The 12,177-nt window shown below is 30.7% G+C and overlaps 3 protein-coding genes across 5 annotated transcripts in view; 1 reads left to right on the top strand and 2 right to left on the bottom strand.

Moving 5' to 3' along the window:
- Positions 1 to 12,177, bottom strand: part of LOC127729108 (TBC1 domain family member 25-like) — a 447,590-nt gene that overhangs the window by 274,672 nt on the left and 160,741 nt on the right. The gene's annotated exons all lie outside the window — the stretch shown is intronic.
- Positions 1 to 12,177, bottom strand: part of LOC127729157 (synapsin-like) — a 144,947-nt gene that overhangs the window by 23,383 nt on the left and 109,387 nt on the right. Inside the window, exon 8 of the mRNA XM_052236833.1 lies at positions 6,374 to 6,436. Within this exon, the coding sequence (XP_052092793.1) occupies positions 6,374 to 6,436 (63 nt within the window). The remainder of the gene's footprint in view (positions 1 to 6,373; positions 6,437 to 12,177) is intronic.
- The window catches only part of LOC127729218 (tissue inhibitor of metalloproteinase-like), a 41,711-nt gene that overhangs the window by 9,697 nt on the left and 19,837 nt on the right, over positions 1 to 12,177 (top strand). The window contains exon 1 of one of the 2 annotated variants that reach the window (XM_052236966.1): positions 5,893 to 6,111. The exons of the other annotated variant lie outside the window; for it this stretch is intronic. The gene's annotated coding sequence lies outside the window, so the exon portion shown is untranslated. Of the gene's footprint in view, positions 1 to 5,892; positions 6,112 to 12,177 lie in introns of those variants that run through there. 2 annotated transcript variants of the gene reach the window in all.

Raw genomic sequence — 12,177 nt, 5'->3', positions numbered from 1 at the left:
TGTGCATCAGCATATAAAGCATGCAGATAAAAACTAGCAACTATTAAATCAGGATCATATGTGGGTCTTTTTTATCATCATTGTTTATTAGGTCTGCATTTCAATGTTATGTGGATGAATTCTACCTTTGGAATTCTATTTACTTTGATAATTATCCAAACTTTACAATAAATGGAAATAAATATGTTCATGCTGTTTAAATATTCATGCACAAAGCATTAGTTATTTCAAATGAAAATGACATTTGTTCTTCAATGTTCTATTCATTTTCTAAGCTATTGTTCCTTATAAATGTACAAATGTTTGCATGCATTCATCATAGCGATTGTTAAACAATGAACAAAAATGTGATATTAATCATTGCGATTTAAGAAATTCAATGCTCCATATAAGTAATGGAGTCAAAATTTATATTGTGAATTCTTATTCTTGTAATATTTAAATCATAGTAAAAAATTTATGAATGTACAGTACATATGCTTTTTACCAAATTTTCCAGCAATGTTTTACAATTTATGGTAATTTTTATTAAAAATGATTTTTTGGCAAACTTGGAAGTGGCATAACTCTTTGACTTTATGTTGTAGAAATGATTTAATACAAAGTTAGTTCTTTGTTCTGGTGTTATCTGATTTCAGAAAGTGCTTCAGTTGAAGATTGAAAGTGGCACTCACTCACTCACTCACTTCTGGAAACATTCAGGAACTGAAATTATACCCCTCATCCCTACTTGGATTACTCATTTCAAAAATAACATTTTAAAATTGACATATTTCAACTTTGTTTATAATTGGGGTATTGTGAATATTCAACTTACATTGGTAAGGCACATACATATTTTTATACTTTGATTTACAAGATGTCAGTGTTATATTCGAATGTAACCCCATCCTTGATGGTCAAATCATAGATGTATACAGGTTTATACATCTATGGTCAAATGTAAGCCATCTTTGATGGGATGGGTCAATAAGGTTTTGTCATTATAAACATATATGTTGTTTATAAATATGATTTATTGATTTAATTATACATGTTTATCATTTTGTTGTTTTACTTCATCATTTTAATAATAAATGACAGTTTTCAATTCATACATATTGTTTGTTTGTCATTCCTTCATCCCATCAAACAAATGTATTTTCTGTCTTTATAATTATCTAAATGGGAATTTCATTTCTCTTGTGTTGTTGTCTTGATTTGTATATACGGGCTTTTTATAAAGTACAGTTTGCAATATTGACTAGATTATGGGCAAATCAGTCCATATACACTATGCCTGAGACTTTTTAAGAGTACATAAAATTGTCTTTAAGTAAACAATCTATAAATCAGTACAATTGATGATCTGACTGTACTGGTTAATCCTTTACCTGCACATTCTATTTAAATGATAGTATATGTTGGCCAGCTGACTTTACCTGTACATTCTATTTAAATGATGGTATATGTTGGCCAGCTGACTTTACCTGTACATTCTATTTAAATGATGGTATATGTTGGCCAGCTGACTTTACCTGTACATTATATTTAAATGATTGTATATGTTGGCCAGCTGACTTTACCTGTACATTCTATTTAAATGATGGTATATGTTGGCCAGCTGACTTTACCTGTACATTATATTTAAATGATGGTATATGTTGGCCAGCTGACTTTACCTGTACATTCTATTTAAATGATGGTATATGTTGCCCAGCTGACTTTACCTGTACATGCTATTTAAATGATGGTATATGTTGGCAATTGTTTCAACATTATCAATGACACAGCAATACAATGGTCAAATGAATTATGCTTTCTCATCCATTGACCATCTCATTATTTTCTGAAAAACTTATTTTTCATTCTTCAACTTATAAATTCCCAGAACTAAAACGGTAAACAGGACAGAGCATTAAGCATGTTTTCCAAGTTAATTTGTTTACAGATAAAATGGCTAAAAACTTTTATTTTTTCCAGATAAAGTAAACACGGCACAAGATGTAAACAGTATAAGCCTGGAATATGTTTTGATATTTATTTGTGAAAAACTTTTCAGTGATTGCAAAATAACCAAATACCACCCAGATGATTATTTTATAAATAAAACAAAAATTAGAAAAATACATCAAGGAGACAGATATCTAAGCGATTGGTCATGGCAGCTGCTTAATACCTAGTATTAAATATTCCATGCAATTTCAGGATAATAGCATGTGCATGAAAAGTAGGAATATATCCTGTTTGCAAAAGATTAATACAAATTAGGCAGTCCACTGCAAATAATTTCACCCTTCAGATACATAGCTGACCACCTTGGACATGTGAGGAGATTCTAACCCACTTTTCCTGCACTTTAAGTGAATATTGCTTTTAGAGAATACCATTAGTCAGGATTTGCAATTGGACGTTATAAAAACAAAAATTTGTAAGGGTTCCGCGGAACCTGGTGTCTCACCTACTTTTGCTGTTAATCGCAGGCTCAACAAAAATGAGGAAAAAAATTAATAAAAATATTCCTCTCCATTCTATCTTTTGTTTGTAAGAAGCTTCTGTCCAAGTTTGGTAAAAATCCAGGATAGTTTATGAATCTAATAAATGTTTTAAAAACTTTCACTGCAGGCTGTATGTAATGTTAACTGGAAGAAAAACTGAGTCCGTTTATAAGTAAAATACGAAAAAACAGGTACAAAATTTTAACAAAATTTCCTTCTAGATACTAGCTTTTCATCATAAACAAGCTTTTGTCCAAGTTTGGTACAAATCCAGGATAGTTTAAGTTATTAAAATTTTAAAAACTTTAACCACAGAGTGAATGTAATGTTTCCTGGCAGAAAAACTAAGTCCATTTATAAGTAAAATACAGAAAGAAAAAAAATTCTTTTTACTAAATTTACATCTGGATACTATCTTATGATCATAAACAAGCTTCTTTCCGAGTTAGGTAGAAATCCAGGATAGTTTAAGAAAGTTATTAAAATTTCAAAAACTTTAACCACAGAGTGAATGTAATGTTTCCTGGCAGAAAAACTAAGTCCATTTATAAGTAAAATACTGAAAACCAGATTTTTTTTTAAAAATTTACTACTGGATACTATTTTATGATCATAAACAAGCTTCTGTCCAAGTTTGGTAGAAATCCAGGTTAATTTAAGAAAGTTATTAAAATTTAAAAAACTTTTAACCACAGAGTGAATATTTGTGGCATGCCGCCGCCGCCGACAACGACGACAAAGACGATGGAATGTAGGATCGCTATGTCTTGCTTTTTCGACAAAAGTCAAAGGCTCGACAAAAATCAATCTGAAAGTTTTAAGCAAATAAAATATTTGACACAGAGATTGTCTCACCTGTATGTTACTTTGATAGTAAAATGCAACTGTTATAATTTAAATAATAACACTGAAACATATAAACTAAGGAAAAGTTTCAATGCCAATTAAACCTGTATGAATACCTAAAGCCTGATATTAATTTTGGGAAGCTTTTTGTAGTTACCCCCTCTCCTAACAGAAATACAGTCTATGATTAGCTTTGAGAAACCAAATAAATAATGTTGATTAAAAAACAATAAGAGGTGCACCATTATATGGTTATGGTTAAGATTCTGAGAAAGTTTCAAAAATTCTAATCAGGGTTAAAAGAAGCAGTTGCGTATACAAAATGGATACCCCCAGATAAAGCAATGGCAGTCCATTATTTACTTCGGGAAACTCCAAAAATAATTTGGATAAAAAACTAGGGGCTCTAAAGAGCCTGTGTCGCTCATCTATAGACTATGTGCATCTTAAACAATGGACACTCTCCAACATTGTTGACTACAATAGAATCCATGACAACAATCTCTATTTTGTTGTTATTGTATTGCTGATCATTTTTTCTGTTTACAGTTTCTTTCAATCTTTACTTTTTGCCCAAAACAGAAAAAAGGGTAAAAAAATTGTCATCTAATCACTCCTAAAGGATCTACTATAAACAATTTCAGCAAAATTTGACTTGTTTGTAGATCTTGTCTTGCTGATCATTTTTGCTATTTGAAGTGTCTATCTATCCTTTATAGTTTTCAAGATAATAGGCAAAATCTTAAAATATTGGTAAAAGTCATCATCAAGAGCAAAAACTCCAATAAGGAGTAAACTGACCATTTCACCTATGTTGACTTATTTGTAGATCTAGTCTTTCTGATCATTTTTCCTATTTAAAGTGGATGGGCACATTGCATTTGTGCCAATTTTTACAAAATCCAATCTTTCATTTGCGCCACAAGGTTATATTTCAATTGCTCTCAAAAAATTAAAACTACATTTGCGCCATTTTACAGGTAACATATAACGGAAAAGTTTAAAATATTTAATTGCTACATCGTGAATAAGTTTTTTTTTAGTGTATTCCTCCTATGTAACTAAGTAAGTTCATACTCATTTCTAATATAAAACTGAGAGTCACTTAGGTTTATCTATACAGTGTTAACATGTTTGAGGGGTCAAGATGGACATTGTCAATTCTGAGACAATTAGGCCGTTAGTTTTCTCAATTAAATTGTTTCATATTTTTCATGTCGGGGCTGTTTATAGCCGAGTATACGATATGGGTTTTTCTCATTTTTGAAGGCCATACAGTTGCCTATAATTGCTTTCATCCACTTCATTTGAACTTTGGTGGATATAGTTGTCTCGTTGGCAATCATACCACATCTCCTTATTTTTATATAGAGGAAATAAGTTTATTTTGTATGACCACACATATAGGTTATTCAGTGTACATAAGTACATCCGAGCCGTTGCTTACAAGTCTTGTGTCAGAACAAACATTTGGTTTAACTCCAGTATATAGTGCTTTCTTTTAGGTTTTATATCTCGTTAATTTATAACACAACTGTGTTTTAACATTATTATGAAAAGTCTCTTATTAGGAACGTACTAGTGTATAGGGCTTTCATTATGGTTACGGTGACTTATTTCGGAGGAATATGTGTTTTAAATTTATCATTAAAAGTCTCTTTTGAATAAAACTACTTTTTATACTATTTACATGTATTTACCTGTATTATTGGCGCAATAAAAATGTTTTATTTTGGCGCAAATGAAATATGGTTTGTGGCGCAAAGGAAGATTATTTTGGCGCAAATGAAATGCCATTTGGTGCAAAAGCAAAGCACTGGTATCTATCTATAATAATTTCAAGATAAAAGGTAGAAAACTAAAAATGGGTAAAAATCATCAAAGAGCGGTAACTCCAATAAGGAGTGAACATACGATTTCAACCAATAGACTTATTTGTAGATCTTGTCTTGCTGATCATTTTTGCCTATTTAAATTTCTATCTATCTTTTTATAATTTTTTCAGATATAAGGAAAAAACGCAAAAATTAGTAAAAATCATCATCAAAGGTAACAACTCCAATAAGTGGTCATCAGATGATTACAACCATGTGACTAATTTGTAGAGCTTGTCTTGCTGGTTATTTTTCCTCATGTATGTTTCTATCTATCTTTTATAGTTTTACAGATATAAGGCAAAAATTCAAAAGATTGTTAAAAATTGTCATTAGAGGGCAATAACTCCAATAAGGAGTCATCCGATGATTTCAAGAATGAAATAATATATAGATTTTGTCTTGCTGAACATTTTTGCTTATTTCAAGTTTCTATCTATCTATTATGGTTTTTCAGATATTAGGCATTAATGGAAATAATTGATAAAAAGCACTTGCATTATTCGCATTAATTAAAACCTCCCAATAATTTCTGAATTTACAGTAAATGGACAGTAGATAAATATCAACATTTTGAACATTTCTACCTTTGTTAGATTTTTTTCTATCTAAAGCAGTTTTCAAGATAATATACAAAACTTACATTTCACCCCTATGTTCTATTTCTAGCCATTTCCGTCATGCTGGTTGACAGGCGGGGTCATCGACCCTATGTTAAAACTAGAAACTCTAATGATGATTGTGGCCAAGTTTGGTTAAATTTGGCCCAGTAGTTTCAGAGAAGATTTTAGTAAAAGTTAACGGACAATGACAGAAGATGGATGCCTAGTGATGACATTTAATAGCTCAATTGGCCCAAAATTGGGTCCAGTGAGCTAAAAAGGGGTAGAGGATACCAAGGGGACAATCAAGATGTAAGTTATCTTGATACTCAAGTTACAGATACAAATGAACATGGGACATTCCTGTAAATAGCTAAAAGCTGTCATCAGAATACAGTGTTCATTTTTTTTTACATATTTCCAAGGCTATTTGTCCTAGACCAGGAAATTTATTCTAAAACATCCATTGATTAAATAGTCTTTATGTGATCCAGCAATTGACAAAAACAGACCATTTAGTTTCCACAGATACCAATTAGCAATGATATTTATTTGTTATACATATGATACTGACCTTACCAGCCCCAGCATGTGCATGTCCAACCTTTACAACTACAGGGAACTTTGGTGTTATCAACTGTGGAAGAAAAAAATAATTAATATGAAATACAGCAGGTAGTAGATGTGGTATGTTGTACTATGCAATATTTTTGTTGTTTCTTGTTATCCTTTTCATGTATTACAATATTTCAAACTGGAAACTTACAATTTTTTTTGTTCAAGACTACTTTTCAAATTTCAACATTTCAAATGTTAATGTTGATTTCAATGTTTCTTTTGGTCCCCTTTGCACTGTCCAGTAAGTCTATCTATATTTCAAAATCATTCTTTTATTAAGCAAGTTTTCTTGTAAAAAAACAGTATATACCAAGTGTTAAATGTTTGTTTTGTAAAATAAATTAACTTTTTTTTCAAATAAATGGCAGCATACTAGGAACAATTTCAACAGTTGAGCATCATTTATGTCAACAACATGCATTGGCCTGACCTGCCTCTAAAGTGTAGGAGTCTCAGTAAATTCTTAGAGTGACTTTGACAATATAACTGACATTCTATTCAGTATTACATTGTTTTATTTAAATCAAGCAAACTTGCTTAAATAGAAAAAAAAACCAAAAAACTTTGAGGTATATTTTGAATGTACTCTACATTTCCAGAATTATGTGTAAATTGTATGTATCATTTTTGGGTGGAGATGAACACTTAACGTAAAGTACACAAGTATTTCTACATAGAGTTAATCATAATGAGATTAATAAACATATACACCTTCAAAACATTAACAGCTTGTACTTTTATATAATAAACAATTAACCCTAGATTCTTGGCATCATAGTTTCATATTAACCTTTAAGTGTTTTCCAATCCCTTTCAACATTTATCAGATTATTTAGAAAAAAAAACACCAAACAGATAAATTCATTAAAAAAGCAATTACTTAACAGAGGATAAAATTTTAAATGAGAGACGCCTAGCATCTTAAGCTGCTCACCCAGTTCATGACCTAATATACTGTGTTGGATTCTTTTGATTAAAACTTTCAATTTCATGTTAGAATGAAGTTTTACTTAATTTAGAACAATAAAACATAATACTGAAATTAACCATCTGTATAAAAGTTTCTCCAGTATTCTCATGATTTCATGTCAAATTTGTGTGATTTCCAAATTACATTTTCTAGATGTGGATGTCAAACATTTTAATTTTAACTTTTGAATAAGTTTTTGAGTTTACTACATTTTTGATTCCTTGATTTAAAAATCTTAGAGGACTGCAATATTTAACCTCCCCACCCAATCTCATGACCATTCAACAATTGTCTAGTTTTTAACTAGCTTAGACCTGGAAAATGTGAAGACTCTCAAGGGGTGATCCAGCCATTTTTAATAAACTGTTATCACAGAGATATGTCTCGCCTTTTTGTAATTTTGACAATGCAAATGTTGAAATTAAAATAGCAATACTTCAACATGTAAGTTATGCAAATATTCAAAGTTGATGAACTATGACTGAAGGTACATGGCTAAACAATCTCCATGGAAATGAGATGTGCCAATGCTAATACAACTGCATACCAAATACCATTGACTTATTATAAGCCGTTCCCTTTAAACAAACCTTAACACAAACATTAACTTGTAAACTATGTAAAAGTTTCAAAGTCAATGAACCATGATGAGGGGGGTGGGCTATATAATCTCCATGGAAATGATACTTGCAAATTCCAATAAATTTGCAAACCAAATATCATTGACTTAACATTAGCAGTTCATCTTAAACTCATCTTATCACAAACTAATACATGTAAACTAAGCAAAAGTTTCAAAGTCAATAGACCATGACTGAGGGGGCAGGGCCAAATATTCTCCATGGAAATGATTTGTTGAGATGTACTAATGCTTATACAACTGAATACCAATTAACATTGGCCTACGACTAATGGTTCCCCTTGAACTGACCTAATCACAAACTTTTACATGTAAACTAAGCCAAATTTTCAAGTCAATAGACCATGACTAAGGGGCCGGAGCCAAATAATCTCCATGGAAATGAGATATGCCAATGCTTATATAACTGCATACAAAATATCATTGACCTACCACTAGTGGTTCCCCATAAACTGACCTAATCACAAACTAATACATGTAAACTAAGCAAACGTTTCAAAGTCAATAGACCATGACTGAGGGGGCAGGGCCAAATAATCTCCATGGAAATGAGATGTGCCAATGCTAATACAACTGCATACCAAATATCATTGACCTATTTGTGGTTCACCATAAACGAGACCTAATCACAAACTAATACATTGTTGACCCTGCCGGAAACAGCATACCTATGTCTCGCTTTTTGACTCTGTCAAGGCGAGACAAAAAGGGGGGTTCCAAATATATGTCCCCATTCAAATGCATTGATCATAAAAAAAAAGGGGGGGTTGCAACCCCCCCTCCCCGATCCGCCACCTACTCTCAATACTGTTAAGTAACAAACAATCAATCAATTAATCAATACTGTTTATATTGGATGTTATATCATAAAAGAGCTCTAATCAAGGTGAGCATAAAATTATTTCTTCTGGAAAAATCTTTTAAGTCAGATTTGACAATTAACATGTGAAACATGCTTTATCTTAATTTGATTATCAATGATATGTGTAAACGTGTTTTATTTTAAATATATGTCATAGCAAGGTAAACAATGTTTGTTACCTTAGGTAAAGAAAAATTATATTTTTGTATGGTAAATAGAAGAATCTTCTGTATCTTTATTTGAAGACTCCTGAATAACCATTTCTGAGTCAATTACAATGTAGAAATATTTTCTTCTTCGAATTTTCACAACTACAAAAATTGTAATAGCCTATCAACTTTATGGAGTATATAAGATAGAGTTAGCTAGAAAAGTATGATAAAGACTAGCATTGCATTTGGCTAGTCAAACAAAAGTCATTTATTTTATTTTGCCCATTTATGACAAATCAAATAGATAAAATGTAAAAAAAATAACATATCTCCATTGACAAACAGACCTTATTTACACTGTGTTTCAATGTAAATCTATAATTCATTGTTCTTTCAATCGCTTTTCAATTTTATGGATGAATATATCTCCGAAGTCAAACTTAAATATAATAAATGGTTTGTTTTTTGGCATTCATGATCTTTCTTCTTATGAAAAGAAACTGAACAAACAAAGATTGATTGATCTTCTGTGTACCACACTCACACAAACCAATACATAAATACTCAGGTTATACAAAAAAAGTACAAAATAATGAAGATAGAAATCTACCAATTTTGTGCACAATTTACCGTAACATAATCTATTTTGTTCATGTTAACATTGATTTAATCAAACCACAAAATCAAGAAAAAGAAGTTACCGACTTTTTTCTGCTATACTGTTGGTTTACCACATGAATCAAATTGCAGAATATTTGTATGAGTGACTTTGTTTGAATACAAATCATCATTCAACTTGAAATACTGTACATAGAACAAGCAAAGAATATTGTTTTGTTACGAACGCACCTCTGAGAGATGTTTTGTCAATGATATGATCATTTCTTTAACAGTTAAATACAAAAGAATCATATTTTAGAGCAATATCAGTCATAATGTTATCGTAATTCAACTAATAATCTACTGGACCACCTAATATATAGCCTAATTAATATCTGATAATTTAATAAGATGTCGCAGTTCATAAATAAGTTCTATGATTTTGGCGACAAATTTATACAGTTGATGTCACAATGTATTTCATCAGAAGTCAAGAGTAATATGTAAAGTTCTTTTAAGTCATGGACTATTTTCAAATTAATTAATGTAGGACAGACAAGGATCATAACAATTAAAAAAAAAAGACGACTAAACCTTCTGTTGGTGACATTAAAATTAAAGAAAAAATATAGTCCAAGAACAAAATACTGTGACCCTAACTCACAGCAAAGTATTAGAAAACAGAACTTAGACTTATTTCAATCTGGTGGGAAAAAACCCAAGATTAGTGATTCCTCAGTAACAAAGTACAAAAAAGTTGACGTAGTTCACAATTACTTTGTAGAAGTATTTAACAGACTGGCTTATCTTGTTTCTATCTTTCACAAAAAACTGGAAAATATAAAATAACAGATCTCTTAACTCTCCATCAAAGAGACATATGCTAAGGGTCGTGGAAACTATACAACCCTACGGTTAAAAATAGCAGTATTTGTAGGATTTTAAAAGGAATGCCAAATCAAAGAAATTTAGAAAATTTCAGAATGCAGAGAGAACTTTATGACAGGAAACACCCTTGTTATGTCTTAAAAAACATAATTTTTGGATTATGTGTAGGATGACTTAATAAGCTGCAATGCAAGAGGTAACTTTCTCTTTAAAATCTGTGTTTGAAAGAAAATCTTAACCAATGGCCTTCTCACGATTCCTCTCATTTACAAAAATATGAATAAACAAAGTTTCCTAAATCAAAACATAGTATGCACTAAACAATATGAAATTTAGCAGGTTTTGATGATAAATCTTTTAACCCAATAATGTTTTTACAATAAACGTTCTTTGTAATGAATTTGAGGGCTTGTCAATTTATTCCCTTTTTATGGCTGAATTCTGTTTGGAATGTATTTTAATGTTTAGCAAAACTAAAAATAAATTTTATGGTCTTTATTTTGTCACCTCTGAAATTCATCACTCAAGCAAACTATATTTAAAGAAGTAAACTTTTCTAAACTGAAACATAGGTGTACCTAAAAAAGGCATGCTTTGTCAATCAAAATACTATTTCAAAATATTATATGATTTTTTCAAACTTGCAATATCAGATGCCAGTCATAGAATTCTTCAGTAAACTTATTATGTTTAAGGAAGTTAAGTTCTCTTGGCAGCTGGCATGCTGTTAACATTTATGTACCTTTTTTATACTTACAATTCTTCATGTCATAAACATAATTTGATTGTTTCAAAACTAATCCTCTGAAAATATTGCAATTACTCACTCTCTATCAAAAAAGTGATTTCCTAATCATCAAAAGCAGGAAAACTTTGCCATATCCAACAGATATTTGGCTATTCATGATTAATTGATTGTTGGATGCTTAATGTCCAATTTATCATGCAATATATGTATATCATTTAATAAATCATTTCTGAAGGTTTTATTTAATGTTTTCTAACAGACCACTCAAAATGTTGCAAAATTTGTCCCAAAAGGCAAAGAGCAAAGTTGTCACCTAAACCTACCTGATGTAATCAAGGGGTTTTTGACATGAGACATTAAGTAAAATAAAATCCAAGCAAGAAGCACAAAAATATTGCCTAGACCATCAATATAACAACTTTGGTCAAGACCATTATGTGAAGTTTAATTTGGACCTAAGCAGGTAATACAAAGATGTACATCAATTTATTGAGTGTATTAAATGTGACCTTGAACTGATATAATCTAGAGTCAAGAACAACTGTGTAAAGTGTAACTAAGAACTAAGCAGACAGTATTGAGAAATGGCCAAACCAGGGACAGACAGACAGATGTAATAATGTGTCCAAAATATTCTGCAGAGGATAAAACTATAAAAACAAAGAGTGTACAATGCTCAAACTTCTCACCTGCTTTATGCTTATGACTGAAATTTATGTTGAAAGATTTTAAAATAAAGGTTTTACTGAAAACTTAACATCATCAATAAGGTCAAGGTCAAAAGAATTTTCCAAGATGGACATGTTTGCCTACAATTATTTCATACACCAAATATAGTTGACCTATTGCTCATAGTATCTGAGAAACACCTAATTATGTAAATCATTGAAATGAGGTCAG

This window comes from Mytilus californianus, unplaced genomic scaffold (assembly GCF_021869535.1).
Source record: "Mytilus californianus isolate M0D057914Y unplaced genomic scaffold, xbMytCali1.0.p SCAF_1, whole genome shotgun sequence".
NCBI lineage: Eukaryota > Metazoa > Mollusca > Bivalvia > Mytilida > Mytilidae > Mytilus > Mytilus californianus.
Note: the sequence above shows the minus strand (reverse complement) of the source record. Positions and strands in the feature narration are given on the sequence as shown.